This window comes from Eurosta solidaginis, chromosome 1 (genome assembly GCF_040869045.1).
Source record: "Eurosta solidaginis isolate ZX-2024a chromosome 1, ASM4086904v1, whole genome shotgun sequence".
Lineage (NCBI taxonomy): Eukaryota > Metazoa > Arthropoda > Insecta > Diptera > Tephritidae > Eurosta > Eurosta solidaginis.
Window position 1 is genome coordinate 348,545,535 of NC_090319.1, and position 19,072 is coordinate 348,564,606.

The 19,072-nt window shown below is 39.4% G+C and overlaps 2 protein-coding genes across 11 annotated transcripts in view; one reads left to right on the top strand and one right to left on the bottom strand.

The window, feature by feature from the left end:
- LOC137238043 (myosin heavy chain kinase B) overlaps positions 1-4,726 on the top strand; it is a 70,006-nt gene extending 65,280 nt beyond the window's left edge. Inside the window, exon 3 of the mRNA XM_067762588.1 lies at positions 4,145-4,726. Coding sequence (XP_067618689.1) covers positions 4,145-4,210 — 66 coding nt within the window. The 3' untranslated portion in view covers positions 4,211-4,726. The remainder of the gene's footprint in view (positions 1-4,144) is intronic.
- The window catches only part of Octbeta3R (Octopamine beta3 receptor), a 492,955-nt gene that overhangs the window by 38,148 nt on the left and 435,735 nt on the right, over positions 1-19,072 (bottom strand). For all 10 annotated transcript variants that reach the window (XM_067762581.1, XM_067762582.1, XM_067762586.1 and 7 more), the window contains one exon: positions 15,207-15,407. In XM_067762581.1, coding sequence (XP_067618682.1) covers positions 15,207-15,407 — 201 coding nt within the window. The remainder of the gene's footprint in view (positions 1-15,206; positions 15,408-19,072) is intronic.

A 19,072-nucleotide genomic window follows, 5' to 3' on the forward strand; every position in this document is an offset into this window, starting at 1 on the left:
CCAAAAATGCTAGGGTCCGCATGGGTCGAGATAATAAGAAAACTTAGATCCGTTTTGAAGTAACATCCCGATAACTTAACGGCCTGCAGCTGGGAAGTTAGCTTAGAGCCCTATAAGTAGGCAAAATTTAGGCTATCTGCAAAAAATGCAAAAAAAAGGAAAAACATTCTCAAGGTGGCACAGGGGTTTAGATAACAAAAAAAAAAAAAACAAGTAAGGAAGGTTAAGTTCGGGTGTAACGGAACATTACATACTCAGTTGAGAGCTATGGTGACAACATAAGGGAAAATAACCATGTAGGAAAATGAACCGAGGGAAACCCTGGAATGTGTTTGTATGACATGTGTATCAAATGAAAGGCATCAAAGAGTATTTTATGAGGGAGTGGGCCATAGTTCTATAGGTGGACGCCATTTAGGGATATAGCCATAAAGGTGGATCAGGGTTGACTCTAGAATGCGTTTGTACGATATGGGTATCAAATGAAAGGTGTTAATGAGTATTTTAAAAGGGAGTAATCCTTAGTTCCATAGGTGGACGCCGTTTCGAGATATCGCCACAAAGGTGGACCAGGGGCGACCCTAGAATTTGTTTGTACAATATGGGTATCAAACGAATGGTGTTAATGAGTATTTTAATAGGGAGTGGGCCTTAGTTCTATAGGTGGATGCCGTTTCGAAATATCGCCATATAGGTGGACCAGGGGTGACTCTAGAATGTGTTTGTACGATATGGGTATCAAATTAAAGGTATTAATGAGGGTTTTAAAAGGGAGTGGTGGTTTTTGTATAGGTGGTCGCATTTTCGAGATATCGCCGTAAAGGTGGACCAGGGGTGACCCTAGAATTTGTTTGTACAATATGGGTATCAAATGAATGGTGTTAATTAGAGTCTTAAAAGGGAGTGGTGTGAAGGCGTTTTCCAGATATCGACCAAAATGTGGACCAGGGTGACCCAGAACATCATCAGTTGGATACCGCTAATTTATTTATATATGTAATACCTGTCAAGATTTTAAGGGTTTTTTATTTCGCCCTGCAGAACTTTTTCATTTTCTTCTACTTAATATGGTAGGTGTCACAACCATTTTATAAAGTTTTTTCTAAAGTTATATTTCGCGTCAATAAAACAATCCAATTACCTTACCATGTTTCATCCCTTTTTTCGTATTTGGTATAGAATTATGGCATTTTTTTAATTTTTCGTAATTTTAGATATCGAAAAGGTGGGCGTGGTCAAAGTCGGATTTCGTTCATTTTTCATACCAAGATAAAGTGAGCACGTGAACTAAGTTCATTAAAGATATGTCGATTGTTGCTCAAGTTATCGTGTTAACGGCCATGCGGAAGGACAGACGGACGACTGTGTATAAAAACTGGGCATGGCATCAACCGATTTCGCCCATTTTCACAGAAAACAGTTAATGTCATAAAATCTATGCCCCTACCAAATTTCAAAAGGATTGGTTAATTTTTGTTCGACTTATGGCGTTAAAAGTATCCTAGACAAATTAAATGAAAAAGGGCGGAGCCAGGCCCATTTTGAAATTTTCTTTTATTTTTGTATTTTGTTGCACCATATCATTATTGGCGTTGAATGTTGACATAATTTACTTATATACTGTAAAGATATTCAATTTTTTGTTAAAATTTTACTTTAAAAAAATTTTTTTTTTAAAAGTGGGCGTGGTCCTTCTCCGATTTTGCTAATTTTTATTAAGCGTACATATAGTAATAGGAGTAACGTTCCTGCCAAATTTCATAATGATATCTTCAACGATTGCCAAATTACAGCTTGCAAAATTTTAAATTACCTTCTTTTAAAAGTTGGCGGTGACACGCCCATTGTCCAAAATTTTACTAATTTTCTATTCTGCGTCATAAGTTCAACTCATCTACCAAGTTTCGTCGCTTTAGCTGTCTTCTGTAATGAATTATTGCACTTTTTCGGTTTTTCGAAATTTTCGATATCGAAGAAGTGGGCGTGGTTATAGTCCGATATCGTTAATTTTAAATAGCGATCTGAGATGAGTGCTCAGGAACCTACATACCAAATTTCATCAAGATACCTCAAAATTTATTCAAGTTATCGTGTTAACGGGCGGACGGACGGACGGACGGACGGACATGGCTCAATCATATTTTTTTTCGATCCTGATTATTTTGATATATGGAAGTCTATATCTATCTCGATTTCTTTATATATGTACAACCAACCGTTATCCAATCAAACTTAATATACTCTGTGAGCTTTGCTCAACTGAGTATAAAAATATATAAAAAATTCAGCATAGTTCGGAATTGGTTTTTCAGCAACTTCCCGGTCAGCTAATTTAGATGAAGTTAAACAGGCCAGTCAATTAAGACCTCACGTAGACTGAATGAGTCCATAGTGTTACCAGAACTTGTTTGATGACCAGACGGAAGAGTCCCAATCAGGTGCCAGGACTTATGTTATAGAAAAACTCCATTCTCTATGTAAATGCTAGAAGTTCTCAAGGACCTAGCTGCCTCGAAATGTGGAAAATCTGCTGCCCCTTTTGTCCACGCCTTTCTTGCTTAATGGATAATATGCAACTCCTGTCTCCTTTTGATTGCTCCCAAATGGATTGCGGCGTCTACCGTCGATTCAGCGAGTGTTGCATCTTCCTTTGTCAACTCATCGGCCTTTCCGTTACTTTCTATTCCTTTATGTCCGGGAACCCAATATATATGTATGGTTCGGCCTGAGCGAAGTTTTTCCTGTGCTTTTTTGCATTCTAGAACACTTCTTGATGAAGTACAGCGTGAGATTATTGCCTTAATCGCCGCCTGACTATAAATATATGTGACCCGGTCTATGAAAAGGTGGTTTATGACTCAAAAAAAAAAAAAAAAAAGAAGAGCACTAACGTTCTGAAGAAATGCATTGTTTATCTTTAACAACTGTTTCTCGCAATTTCGTTTTGAGTCATAAGCCACCTTTTCATAGACCGGGTCACATATATTGACGCGCCTGCAGCTTGAGAACACTTCCTCCAGAGCTTCTGCTGCTTTCTTCACGGCTATAATTTTCGCCCGAAAGACACAGTAGTAATCTGGCAGTCTGTAGGATCAACTTTTTTCACCACAGTAAATAGTAGACCCAACTCCTTCCATTAATTTGAAACCATCCGTATACACGCGTATAGTATGTTCTGACATTTCTGCACCCCGGCACCAACCCTCCGGCTCAATTTTGACCCCAAAGATCTCTTTCGAAGCTCAAACACGGGACCATATATTCCCTTTTCCCAATATTAGATGGCGCTATACTGCTATGACCATAAAGTTTGCACTCAAGCTGCCCCGAGACATAAAACATTGTTCGGCGAGCTAAAGGCTTTAAATTTAAAATGGGGCCCAGAAAATTCTCGTTCATGTCGCTCGGATCTACATATTTAATAAAATCTTACGGAGTGAATGAAGCTTGTGATCTAGTTTTAAGGAAATTCCCGTTGAGCTACGAAATGCAACCTCACATATATGTAGTTCTGAGGACCAAGGCAATGAAACAATTATAAAAAAAAAAAAATTGCTCCAAATGGCGAAATACGATATTAGAAATCTTGAGATATATTTTTAAATAACTTCATAATAACATAGGGAACAGAAAATTTGAACGTAGCTTGGGGCTCAACTAAAATGCAACATTTAGGATAAAAAAAATATCCTATACATACTTAAAAGTTTAAACGTATTTCAGAGTTCAAATGGATTGTAATAAAATGAAAAAAGTTCCGCTTGGAAGCCCTCAGATATATATACTAGAAAAGTCATTCGTAAGACTTAAGAGACATGCCTTAAGGCTGCAATAAACAAAACCATATTTTTCCACGCCTACCATCTCCCGAACGCACACAAGTGCTTCGCCTACTATCTTACGCCATTTATAACTTTTGGCACTGACCGCTTGAAGCAGATAGACATAAATAGGGCCCCAGTGTCATCCACGAAGAGTCCGTGAATTCCTATGCTGACAAATACTTGGCAAACCCCCTTCTTAGAGTCCGAAACTCGCAGCAGAGAAAAAAAAATACTTCCCATGGAGTTATAGATAAAACTCTTACTTATAGCAAACCAACAATAAAATACGCATTGAATGTCCAAGTTTTTATTTTTTTTAGAACATGTCGGCCACTGCTCTACTTCCCGGAAAGATAAGAAACAAACCGACCGAATTGGAAATCTAAAGCAACCTTAAGTCCCCTCGAAACCACACATAAAATCTCATTAAAGCCGGCTCAGTTGTTTAGGAGGACTTCAGCCAAACGTATACCTACAGAAAAAAAAAAAATATATATAAAGATATTGTGGCGAATATTGGCAGTTCTATACATCACTATGCTGCTATTAAATAAATGCACAACTACAATAGAGCAAGCAGCCACAGTTATGTACATGTACAGATTAAAGCAAGCAGCCACACATACACATAACCAACAGCTTGAAGAAAGATAAACAATCACACATCATGTTATCATCCGCTAAGAGCAGAAGTTGTTACTCACACATACACACGAATATAGCTAAATAACCAAGTATGATATACAACTGTTCCAGAAGGCATGTTCGTATAAAGCCTAGATCTTAGGAGAAATATGCGAACGAGGAAACAGAGAGTATAAAAGCAGCGAAAGCTGAGGAATAACGAATCAGATTGATTAAAACATGCTATTTGTGAAGTATAATTGTGATTGTGATGTACTACTCCCAAAGTAGTCTAAATAAATATCATTTTGCAATACTGAATACTGGCGGAATTTATTCGACAGTTCAGCGATTCGAACGTTAGCAGAAGGTGTATAATTATCAGGAATTTCTCAAAATTCGTTACAATATGTTCTAAAGGGCGTTCTTAAAACAAAATCTGAAATAGGCCGTTTTTCAAAAGTTGTCTTAGATAGGTTCATATGACACTCGGCAGCCGCAATAGTATGGTATGTTTCTGAATTAATTAGGTTTAGTGAAGTTTGTTTTTAACACATTTGATTCCAATCCTGAAACAAAAACGTAACCTAAAAATTGTATTAAGAAGGAGATGTAGATTAACATGGTCACAGATTCAAGTGAAGTGGATTTGAATGTTCATATCGCTCCTACGAATAATTTTATGTTTGTTTTTCTCTATTAAACGAAATTTGTAAGCTACGACCATTCTATTAGGATATTTCGATGTGTAAATAAGTGCAAAAACATTTTTGGCAAACAAAATTTCGATTAAAATTCATTTTAGGTATATCCGTTAACTGTGAGACGCGATTTAGATTTGTCGACACATATGTATTCTTGTCAGCTATTTGACATCCGCCACGCGTACCGGATGCTATATTTCAATGCTATTAAATTGTTGAATGTTTAATTTTATATTTGAATTTTGGCGAGCATTGCTAAGCTGAATCTGCAATTACGGCGCATTATTATCTATAATTAGATTTGTTAGCGACACTAACAGGAAGATAATAACTGACCCGAGATTGTGGTATGCCATTTTGCGGTTAATTTTGGGAAAATAATTTAAAAAATTTTGAATATTGTCAACTTAGAGTGTAAGCCAGTTAAGTGACATAAAAAAGTTTGACAAGGCACACAGAAAACTTATTGAAATTTTATAGAAATCAGAGGAAGTAGACTCAGCATATAGTTGGCACTCTTTCCTACTAGCCACCATATAATGTTATTGTTTTGTGTGGTTGATGGATTATCTTATGCTCTACCAAACTGCATCAAAAAGTCATTTTTTATAGAATGGCACTTAGCAGGTTTTCACTCTAAACTGACGTCATTATATATGCGTGACTTGTGTTTAATACAGCAACAGTGCTGCGAACAGTTATAAACTCAAAAAAAAAAAAAAAAAAAAAACACAAAATATGTCAAAACCTTTTATTTGAATTGGTATTAATTGGTGCTTTACCGCTTAAGCGATTTTTGCGGTTTCGTAACAGCCAGCTATTCCTATTTAACTGACGCCAATCGGAAGCACTAAGGGTGCTCAAGTCTTTCCCCACCTGCATCTCTGAACTCAGTGGAAGTCTCCCCCTTCCTCTGCTTCCAAACTGTGGTGTCGACTGAAATATATGCTTGGTTGCATAACATGATATTACCAGCGAACCTTTTGTGTTTTTATTCGCTGCACTATCGTCATATCTGCGTGAAGCTCATACAGCTTATCATTACTCGTTGTCGGCAACACGGACTGGACTATAAATCTTCAGGAGAACCTTTCTCTCGAGCACTCTCAGAGTCATCTCATCTTCTCTCGACACAGTCCATGATTCCGAGTAATACAACAGGAAAGGTTTTGATGAGCGGCTTGTAGAGCGGGATTTTTGTTTGTCGAGAGAGGATATTCTCTCAGTCTAGGAATTATAGAGATAACACCCCTAATGTGTTGGTGATACACATATATAAAAGGGAAATTATATTTTGGAATAAAAAAGGAGAACATTGTTTTATTTTTCTATGGAGTTAAACAAAAGTACTGCATTAAAAAGACAGTACTAGTTCCAAATCCGTCTACTTGCAGGAATTTCAACTTACACCTTTTTAAGTTGTGACGTCCTATGAAATGGCCTTGCCCCACGTTGAAGACCTTTTGACTGGTTAAGTTGTAGATTGCTTTTATTAATTAATTTAAACACGAATAGCTAAGACCTAAGCGTTGTGTGCACAAGTGTGGCTACCAACGACGTGTGGCTACCCTCATAAGGACGAGTGCGGACGTAGTCATTGGTAATGTGAAACTATTGCGTTGTGTGACTGTCTCCCATATTCGTTGCAGGGGAACTATCTACCCTTATCACTGTTTGTAATAAGTAGACAGGGGCAGGGTTAACATAGACCTTGTATCTTACCAAGGTAAGACTTTGTGATTTTACACCCGATTAGCTTGTGTTTGGGAAGGGAACATGGAACTGTTTCCTTGGGTCGCTGATCACGCAATTAGATCCGTGAGGTTGAGCCTTCGAAGCAGGAACTCACTTTAAGTATATATGTATATGTATATAATTCTCATTAAGAATCGCGAGGTGAAAAACAGCTTAGACCCATAGTCTCCCAAGCAAACTTTCTCAGAATGGGGAAAAATGGAATTACGTAGGTAAGTAATTACCATCCTTTTATGAAAGGTTAAACATAGGAGGCAACCTTAGTTGCTGTGCGGCTTAGCTTTTATTGCAAGAGTTATCCATTGTGGTAACTTCCTAGCTAAACCAATGTTTTTGATCCATCTTATTAGAATTAATTTAAATCCATTCGCTTCCCAAGGCAACCGGTTCTATATACCGGAGCGACTCGGGATTTTTCCCGACCAAGGGCTGTTATTTCAGTGTTACCCCATTTCATTTGGTGCGTCCCTCCCACAAATTGATAACCTCCCAGCAGATCCCTGCAGCGGGACTGCGCAATATTATACTGCTCCGGGAAGGTATCAAACCCAAACCGGGACCTCTACCTGATTTCGGACCAGAGAAATGGATTTTATGTGTTTGCGGGAAAAGAATATTTTTAAGACGGTCACACTCTAGCCAGTGTGTCATGTATGAGGATGGTTGCATCTGACGGGAAGATCTGGGGTAGATCCCAAAACTCGACGTCTTCGTAACTTTTATAAATATTTTGTGGCTCCTTGCTGTTCACTCCCAAGGGCGTCCCGTAGTTTGTGCCTTTGCACTACGTTAAAGGATCCCAACATATAACTCCACAATTGCTTTAAACGTTCTGTTTGACAAAACGTAAGAAGCATAAAGGTCGAAAAAAATTATAGAGAATACCATAGCTAAACGAAATCGCTCGGTGGCGTTTCGTTCGTCTGAGCTATCGTTCGCAATACAGAATTAAGCCCATATTTTACAACACTTGTGCAGAAAAGATTGTGTTGGATTTATAATGAATCGCTGCACTGTATGGATGTGTTGTGTTTCCGACACAGCTTCTTCCATTTATCATACTTTGAGTACTTTCATGGGTTATTAAGGTAGAATATATGTATGTAAGTTAATTGTTTTTCCAGATGCTTGTATGCTTGAATACAAAACTTTTTTACACTATTTGCTTTGGAGCGTATCGGGTAATCTAAAGCAAAACTTAATGTCGCCATCATTAGTGTAGGTCTAAAATATTTTGGCTTTGTTTGTCGTCCCATATCAAAGCCCCACGGATGATTTTTTTAGAGCATATGAGGTAATTAAGTATGCCTTAAGTCAATATCACATTAAGGAATTCGAATGATAGGGGGTCACATTGTTTCATAACTCGCTTAGTTTAGATGTGATGAGTGATTGCCGATGCAGAAAATGAGGGTTGTAGAAGAAAACGGTCGATCACGTTTTCTGCTCGTGCTCTGTGCTCGCCAGGCTTCGATTTTAGATACTAGAAGTGGTACATCTATCAAATTTAGCAGGAGTAAGTGGAATAGGTCATAGAAAGGTTCCAGTATATGGCAAGAGTTCGGAGTTATTTTATAACATACGTTCTAGTTTTTGAGAGAGTTTTTCAGTTTGATGCTTAGACAGACTTCTGGTAATACTGTGGACTCATTGACTTATCTTAAGTAAACCTAACATAGGCGAGGCGTTGTTGGTGTTGAGCAATTCTCTGATTTTTGAGGAACAACGTAACATGTGATTGTAACCTCTCAGTTACAGTGGTTTTCATACGAGATTGTATCAGAATATACCTTTGACATAAGGAATCAGTTCGTTATTTTTGTTTGCTTGTTGTGTTGCGACTAAGTAGCTCTAGATGTCGCAGTAAAATCCTACATAAAAGCCTTTGCAGAAGCCCCTACTAAGAGTAACTATAAGTACATAACATAACTATCTATTACTGCAACATTTTTGTCTGCACATCCCATAACAGCCTAAGTCATGATTCATTGGTTTTCTAGAGAGCACTTAAAATATTCAAATCTATGAGATGAATTTGAAATTGAAACGCTAGATGTAAGGATACAGTTCCAAAATATAAAAATGTCCTTCCATTTAGTGTTTCAATTTCAAGTTCATCTCAATTCCTTCGCTACTTTATATTCAAAGCAGTATAAGCAGATATAAAACAAAATAGGCAGTTTGGATTTTTTGGCAAAACGTTTGTTTGAAATTTTCGAATATTTGTATAACTTTAACTGTTATACAACTAAATTTTTTGGAGCAAATTTTTTTTTTATTTTTAATAAATTTAGTTTGAATAACAATAAATTAAATACAATTAAGCTTACTTACTTGCAACTATCTTTAAAATTTAGAACTCGTCACTATACCCCGACTTCTGGTAACGGTTTGAACATTCAACACAATCCCCTGAAGCCTATAAAATATGACATAGGCTGTTATGGTTTGTGGCCATTGATTTAATAGTGGGTATCTACTGCTAGCGAGGGCATTTGCCGACTCTGGAGCATTTTACTGAGAACATCTAGTGCTGTACAGTTTAAGTAATTTGCTCATTCGATCATAGTGTGGTGCATATTAGCGTCACTATGCTGTTAAAAAATAATCACAACAACAAAAACAGCAAGCAGCCACACTTATATACATGTACATTAAAGAAAGCAGCCACACTTATGCACAAGGCAACGAAGAATACTCCATACACATAGCCAGCAGCATGAAGCAGAGAGATTATTTCACATAAATATATGTAGCCGGCAGCTAAGAGCAGAAGTTGTTACCCACACATACACACGCACATAGCTAGAAGAAAAGCATCAACTACAGATATACATGTATATAGCTAAATAACCAAGCATGAGATACAACTATTCTAGAAAGCATGTACGCGAAACGCCTAGACCTAAGGAGAAATGGGCGAACGAGAAAACCGAGATTATAAAAGCGGCGCAAGCTGAGGAATCGGTAATCAGTTTGATTTAAACACGCTATTAGTGAAGTATAATTGTGAGGCACTACTCCCCAAAGTAGTCTAAATAAACACCATTTTGCAATACTGAATATGGGAGTTATTAAGTAATATTGACAGTTCAGTGATTCGAAGGTTATAACGCTTATTCCTTTAAAACTGTCGCTGAAATTCACTGTGATTTATCAGTAGTTGTCACAGGTTCATGAATGTTTGCCAAACATAAATACTGGTAATACAACAATACCAACAACAACAACAACAGCATGTGCCACGTTTCAACCTTGCATAGTTTTTTTGTTTTTTCGATATGCTCTCATGTATGTACATCTGTTTTCCAACATTACAAATTTTCACTTGTTTATTTTGTAAGGGTTTCAGGTGCCAAGCATTTTATGTAGAATATTTAATTAATTATACGTCTTGCACGTGTTGAGGATGCTGCGTTGTTGGTGATTTATTGACACAGCGGCTACCATAGCAATTATGGTTGTTGGTGCAATGCGGGGGAGCAGCTGCATTTGCCACCGCACGTGCGAAAGCGGAAATTTGACTTAGCAGTAAAAATGAAAGTAGCTCCGTGGTTTGCTTATCTCTTACCACAAAGTACTATTTACATCTACATATATGTTCTTATTTAACGTACGTATCTTGGTCTGTAAGCACACATGTTCGCATGCTTGCTTAAACTTGGGGAGCAGTAATTGCAGATATAAATGTTTACTTTCTTTTGCGGAAATGCTGATTAAACTCTTCAGGAATCTCTGCTTATTTATAATGGCAACTGAGTTCGAATCGTAGGAGTCTCGTATACCGCAAAGTCTGAAAGGAGGCTTAAGTACTCTGTATCGGCGTTTGTGAATATTCAGGAAGAGTACATTGCATACGAGCCGAACGTCGCTTTACCAGCGAACGATGTTGGAAGAGGAGATTGACTGAGTTCGCAGTCGATTGAAAAAAAGGAGAAAAATATCCACAAAGCTTACTGGCTGAAACCGAATGCATTATGTCGTGCTCGATGGTAGGTATAGCGTTCAAAGACTACTCTAAGATAACTCAATACCGAATCAAGTCATTATAAAATCCTAGCAGAGAAAGTCAAGGAAATATGCCGTCGAGAAGCTAGGTTAGATTGAGTAGTAGCTACGCCAGCACACCGATCTCGACCTCATCGTTCTCGACACAGCTCTAGTAGGAAGGGTTTTCTAGTATGTTGAAATGCATTTCAAGTCTTTTATTGGACAGTGACGCAATAAATCCAATAACGATGGGTAAATGAGGTTTACTGAACTTCATATTCTTAAATCGACTGGTATCCATTTCGAGATTTCGATACCTTAAGAGAGAAAGTGGACGCGTTATCTTAGCTGACTTGATGCCCATTTAAAAAAAAAAACAAAGGCTACAGGTAGCAACGCAACTCCAAATTCCTTTCTGCGTGTCATGCATGGTTCAATTGTCTAAATTCTGACTAATAGATCTGCGTGAGAGGTTCCACGCAATCTAATCTAGGTTCTGGGATAATGATATGCCCAAATATACCGATCATCTTAATTTGAAATTTTTTGAAGCAATTAAAAGCGACTACAGATGAGCTGTCGGAGCCGCTTTGTTATGAGAGTAGATTTTAGAATCTATAACTACTATACAGCTTACTATCAAGAGCATTCTCAATCGCGGCGGCTTCCACATGAAAGAAAACTATTCCATCAGACTCGCCTCCTAACTTCGATATATCCGTGAACCAGTGAACGGGTCCATTGCCCTAGTTGTGATAAACTCCTCCTCATCACGCTTCCGCGAAAATGCTCGGTACAATTCTTTAGGCTAACATTTGTGTTGTTCTCAGAGCGCCATTGAATCCAATCACCATACAGTGGTTACCAACATTTTGGCAATGTTCGCTGTTTCGAGTGTGTTCCATCAATCAATGCCGGCTCTCACACCATCTCTTCGAGAGCAATCTTAGAATTTTCTTTTCGCATATTGCCGCTCTGGATACTATGGGGAACCAGCGAGAATGGAAGAATAACTGGTAACGATAAGGAATTTCATGTGGTCTCGAATAAAAAGTCTTGCTTACAGGACATAGTTCTGTATAATGTATATATCTGTGGTAATTTGAAAAAACAACTTAATTCGAGTTAGGGTAATGGCGATACATAGACTTTTATCTGAAAAGCTAGCCACAATTCACCATTGTAACTTTCTATATTTTGTAGCAGCCATTTGGCGCTAGGGCTATGAGTAAGTAACACAGGGAGATCTGTGACGGGTTTCTATTATGAAGCCAGAATATCACTTTTATCCTAACTCGAATTAGGTTATTTTTTCAAATTGCGACAGATATATCGCATACACACAGACGTTTTGAGCTGCTAAGGGGTAACAAAACAAAAGAGTGGGAAGCGACGAGGCAAGGTGGTCTGGAATGGCAGTAAGCGACGGTTGAGAGCGGACGGCATAGTAGATTATTCTGCGGTGGGATGATCAGTGTTCAAGTCGAGAGCAACTCAACAACTAAGACGGCGAAGGATTGTGTGGAGTATCGCGAGCAGGTGGCTCAATAGCAAAGCGACCAACAGCATAAGTTAGGTGGGGTGGAAGCGTCGGTGATAGTTGAGAGGTTTCGGAGATCAGTGTTTACGTTCGAACATTGGCTGCTCTTCCAGAGGTAGATGCGGTATTAGGCAGAGTGGTCTTCTTCTATAAGCTGAATAGAGACTTGTGTTAAATCTGGCTGAGTCGCTGGACACCACCTCCCCCATAGCTGCATGCTATATGAATAATAATGGGTTGGAAGATGAAGCAAAAGTATTCGCTTCGCTCACATATGCCTCTACTGACGGACCCAGTTCTGAGGCGAAAGAGTCGAGCGAGAGGGCACTTAGTCTCATAATTAGCGAGATAATCTAAGAGGTTGTGACCAGTCATGGTTAATTCATGCTACTCAGCCAGCATGCAGTTGAAAGTAGTTCTGGCTTACTTCCTTGACATCACCCACCCCATGTTTGTACACTAATATATAGGTGGGACTGTGGTGTCACAGCTCTGCGATTGCGGGGCGTGAAAGCATGAACGAACCACACCGTACCTATAGAGCCAGCTTAGCTGAAACCACCTCACTTACTTGGACGACAGGTGATATAACCTAAAAGGCTTTTCCTCACAACAAGTCAGTAGCAGCGTATGCGTTGCTTAATATAAGGAAGTCCATTCCCCAGGCTTGCCTCCGAAGCACTAGCACGAATCGCCTTATTCAGTAGATAGTCAGCTGATGCTTACTCTTGTTGTTTGCGGAGTTTACCGAGTTTACTCAACTCATGGTAGCAAACACCTTCTTCTTTGCTTAGCAGCTAGTAGGTAATTAATTTTCCACCGGTAGGGAAATACAAGCCACCTGCTTTCAGACTACCATTCTTAAACGGCTATCAACTAACCCTGTCATCGAGTACCAAGTATCTGGGACTAACAATTGACTGCAAGTTGAATTGGAAAGTATGCATCGAAGAGCGCGTACGGAAGGCCTGCATCGCCTTCTATGCCTGCAAATCAATGTTTGGTAAGAATTACGTGCTCAAGCCAAGTGTGGTACTATAGATGTACGAGGCGGTGGTGCGACCGCTGCTTACCTATGGTTCCATAGTCTGGTGGGAAGCTCTAAGTAAGAGCTACAATCTCGCCAGCCTGCAAAAAGTCCAGCGCACTGCTTGTGTTGGTGCCATAGGGGCCGGACGCACTTGCTCCACAGCTGCTTTAGACCCCATTTTGCACCTGCTTCCGATCGACTTGCATATAATTTGTACATCGTCACAAACCGCACTGAGACTCAGGGAGTTGGAAGGATACTCAGAAAGGGCATAGTAGTGTCCTAAAGAAACTTCCCGATGGTACATGTAGTACCGAGACAGATTACTACCCTCGCAAACTGAAGTTTGACTACGGTTGTAATACCGCCAATCCAAGCAGGAACGAGTGGAAGAGAAACCCGGGCATAAGGGTCGACGACATCCAAATCTACATAGACGGCTCCAAGATGGAATCGGGAGTGGGGGCTGGAGTTTACTCTGAGTCCCTAGATTTGTCTGCATCATTCCGACTCCCATCGCACTGCAGCGTGTTTCAAGCAGAAATCCTAGCGATTTGGCAAGCCTGCAAATCACTGGAAGGCTTGAACGTACCTAGTAAAGTTTGCATCCTGTCGGATAGCCAAGCAGCGATAAAAGCGCTTTCCTCGTCACACATTAACTCAAAATTAGTGTGGGCTTGTAACCGACTCATATCCCAGTTAACCACCAATTTGGTATTATGCGTTATCTGGGTTCCGGGTCATAGGGTGATAGAGGGTAACGAGAAGGTCGACGAGCTGGCACGCAGGGGCTCATCGGAGATGTGCGAGGAAATAACCAGTGTCGATGTAGGCATACCCTTAGCGGTAGCCAAGGGGAATATCCAAAGCTTCTACTTGAAGAAAGGAAAAACAAAGTGGAATAACATCACCACCTGTGCAATATCAAAATCCATTGGGCCAAATTATGATGGAAAGAGGACGAGAAGTCTTCTGAACAAATCCAGGGCCAACACACTCAAACTGATAGCAGTATCCACCGGTCATTTGGCAGTAGGCACGCATGCGGAAAAGATGGGCATTCCGTATAACGACTACTGCAGAAACTGCAAAGATCCAAATGCTAGGGAGACAGTAGAACACTTTATATGTAAATGACCGGCTATAGCTAGAGCCTGACTAAGGTTCCTTGGAACCCCGTTTCTAGAAGATCTCAGAGGTTTACCTGTGATAGCAATCCTGAATATCCTTAATATGATCAACTACTCTGGCTGGCTGTAGTACATTGACCGTAACATTCCGTAGGTTTTAGACGAGTTACATGGCATTAAAACGGCTTTAAATAGCTACTTGGACGACCAGGTTCGCAGCCCTTTCAACTACCTACCTACCAAGGGGATCCAAATCAACAACGTAACACTTCAAGAATCCCGCTAGTTCTTTAATAAAGTTTAAACAACTCAGAGCTAAATACGCTTTAAACTTCAATTGTAACTAAAAATATGAACACAATTCCATATGTACATACATATGTATACCTGTAATCAATTGCTTAAAATCAATTGACTAACGAGCTGGCGACCACAAGCCTTCCATAATTAAAGGCATTAAAAGTGTAAAATAACAATTTTATCGACCGCAGGCAACTTGAGTAGCAAACAATACAAATTTATTGAAAGAAAACGATAATTATAGGCATTGTTAAGATTATAAGTGTGTGTGGTTGGTGTGTAATACATTTATTACTTAAACTAACTTACCGATCGACCGAGATGCAACATAAATGCAATATACTGGCAGTGGAAAAGTAAACATCAAGGCTGTTATATACATTGCACATAAATCGTCCATATTTCCATTTGCCATCAGATAATTCCACCATTGCATTGAATGTCATTGCGCCCAATGCCACCAGCATATCCGCAACGGCTAGAGAAACGACAAAATAATTGGTGATATCACTGAAAAAAGATTAAAAAAAAGTTAATCCATATTTAGGCCTGACAAGTGAAAATGCATCGGTGTATTAAATGTTTCTACTTATAAAACCTAACACGAGATTGGATGCAACTGTATCTTTGGATGCTAGTTAAAGTACTTGTCCTATGGGTGTTATATATACCATGTAGAAAGAGTCGATTAATAACTCCAAGCCATAGCTGGATAGATTGAGTTAAGACATATTATAAAACTGTCTCGTAAAACAGAGGGGTGCACATTAAAATCTAAACCGACGGCTCGAAAATGGAAAGGGAAACTGGAGATGGGATATACTCAACATAACTACAGTTAAGCCAATCATTCCAACTTCCTGACGCATGCAGTGTACTCCAGGCCGAGGTCTATGGCATAGACAGAGCAGTAAAGCTGCTTCAAGATCGTATGGTCTCCGACACCGACGTAACAATCTTTGTTGACAGCCAAGCCGTTCAGGGCATTAGAGTCCAACATGATAAAATCGGATATCGTGCGGAGGTGTACAGCCTCTCTGGCTTCTATAAGTCATCTCAATGTCTCTCTTTGCTGGGTCCCTGGGCAGCAAGGGAAGGGAGTGAACTCGCAGATGAGATGTCTAAGAAAGGTACCGATTTAGGCCAAAGAGAACTGTACAGTTCCGTCCGACCACCGCTGAGTTATCTCCTGGGGAGAATCGAGGAATATGAGAACAGGGCAACGGACTTGCTATTGACCAAAAGGGTTGACTGCGAAGTCTCAATATCTTTATGGCTATGCTTGGATTGGAAAAGCACCAGCTTCCTTCTTAAACAGAAAAAATCCATGGTGAGGGTATTTACGGGTGTCATCACAGGTCATTGTGCTATCGCACCAATGCTCCGACGGTGGCGAATAGCAACAAGCCCTCTGCAGAAGCAGTCAGGATGAGGAGGAAGAGGAGTCGATCTACCACGTTCTCTGCCAATATCCGGGGCTTCAAAGAAGTGGAAGTCTGGGTAATACCCACGCACGCCCTCTTAACTTAACCTAAGGTCGGCTGGCCTATTGTGATCCATTCAATGGGTTAATGCCCGTCCTGCTTTCAATATTTTAAAAAGTTCAACCAATCTCTGTCAATTAAATGAAGGTGAGAGTTCCCTCAATTTCAGCAAAATTATGCTCCGCTAAACAGTCAAAGAACTGGTTTTTAGACATTCCACACGTGTCTCGCATTCTCGTGCATTCGAAATGTGCTTCCATTAGACAGAGTCCTATTAATATTCAAACCCATGGAACTAAGGAGGAACGATTTATATTAATCAGGATCCTAGCTCGGTTGTCTTTTAAGGAGAGGCGATTATAATAAATAAGAAAACTATTTCGATTCTCATTTATGCGAGCCCAAGTGGAGGCCGTCGTGGTGTGATGGTAGCATACTCCGCCTACCACACCGAAGATTATGGGCTCACGGCCTGCGGAAAGCAACATCAAAATTTTAGAAAGAAGTTTTTTCAATTAGAATACAATTTTTCTCTCCTCGACAGTGTACCGAAAGCACTCCGAGTGTATTTCTGCCATGAAAAGCTTCTCACTGAAAACTCATTTAAAATGCATATGCAATTCGAAGTCGGCGTAAAACAAATAGGTGCCGTCCGGCCAATTTGTAGGAAAAGTTAAAAAGTGTACGTCGAAAATTGGAAGAGAAAAGCTCGGCCTAAAATCTCTTCGGAGGTTATCGCTCCTTACATCTATTTATTCTATATAGGTGAAGATTTCACTGTCCAACTGACATTGAGCTTTCATCGGTGAATACAGACATAAGCCAGTATCTGTACGCGAAGAAATAATGAGCGGCGTTACTTAACTGATTTAATGTGGCATTTTCAATAGCCTTTCTGGCTAGTTGACAGCAGAAACATTCTTCCCACTGTAAACGGGGACCGCAATAGGGAGTTCCTTTAGCGATTGTCAGCTACTTTCGACAAATTGTTCCGTTCCTGAAGGGTTTTGATCGCTGCTTGACTATCAGAGTATATTGTCAAGGATGTTGAATTTTTGGACGATTGCATCCTTTATAGCTGTAAGTTAAAGCTCATACTTAAGGACAGAGACACTTCTTCAAATACCGCTACCCATATTGGCGTTAATTTCAAGGCAGGGGTCCCCATTCCATAGCACAATTGTGCTCTCATTACGTAAATGTTTGAAGGCCCATGCTTTATGGCCGTCTTAGCGTAGAGATATAGAGAGCTGGAATGCTGTTTGAAAATTTATTATCTAGAGAGAGGGTCAGAGTATTATAATCTGGATGCCCAAGTTGTAGGGGATGGTCCCCTGAATGGCTGCATGAAACTGCGTTAAATGTCGCCCCAAATTTTTCATATACATACATTCACCGGCAAAATGCTAAACAAATTTACTGGGCTTATGTGGGTGTAGCGTGAATGTCAGCGATGTTAACATTGTATCTTACCGCCGCATTCTCCTTCAGACTTCTTAATAAAATAATAATATTTGTAGGTTGTTAGCGTGTTATCGCTGAATTAAACTTTCTTTCACTTAAAATAAATGTATGCTAGCCGGACCAGTGCGCATCTTGCGCAATAAATATAAGTCTCATTTCAAATATCAAGAGAAATCAGCTGTTCTATCAATCAAACATCTATAAACTTACATGCGCTTGCGCTGCCATCTGGTGAATGTTAGCAACTGCCGGTAATGCAGTGTTAGTTCTAATCAAATATTGGCAATAGTGCCATAGTACAAATAGATTTCATTGTGTTTATTTAAAAAAAATTATTTTAATAAAATATAGCTAAACAAAATCACTACAACTAATAATGCCCGAAGCTCGCTAATAGCACGAATCCTCATCTTTACAACCAAAACTTTATTTATAGATTTGGATTCCAGCGAAAAAGGGACCTGTACATAAAAACAGCAATTAGAAATAATATTGTAACGAATGTAATTCAATTCCTCTTATTTGCAACCTTCTGCTAACGGTCGAATCACTAAACTGTTAAATAAATAACTCCAATATTCAATAATGCAAAGTGGTCTTTATTAGACTACTTTCACAATAACACTTCTACTTCTCAACAAATAGCGTGCTTAAATCAAACTGATTCCGTGATTGCTCAGCTTGCTCTTTTATACTCTTCGATGTCCTCTTTCGCATACTTCTAGGCGTTTCTAGAATTTAACTTAGTTACCAGCTATAAAATTACCAGCTATAACTACAGAAGCATGTTATAGCTTCTCATATGCGCGTGTATATGTGAGTGATACTTGCACACACTATTGCCTACTTTTGTGAGCGTCTCAGATGAGATATATGCATGTGTTTGTGCATTTCTCTCCGCTGCGTTTACGTACATATGTGTAGATTGATTCGTTTATGTAGATACAAGTGACTGCTTAGTATCGGCTTAGAGATGATTGTATCCCTTAGTGTATACCTTATATAAGATTTGACCCATCATTGGCGATGGTTTTACTGTGCTGTGACGTGAAACGTTGTGAGTGTAAGCTTATTTTGTGCTGGATACTAGAGCTCACGATTTATTATCGAACGCAAGCCAGTCTGACGACTCAAGAAATCGACAACTTGCCTTTTCGCGAGTATCTCGAACATCGAAATATTGATAAAGCTCGAAAACTTTTCGGCTTTCAATTTAGTCGCCGCTTT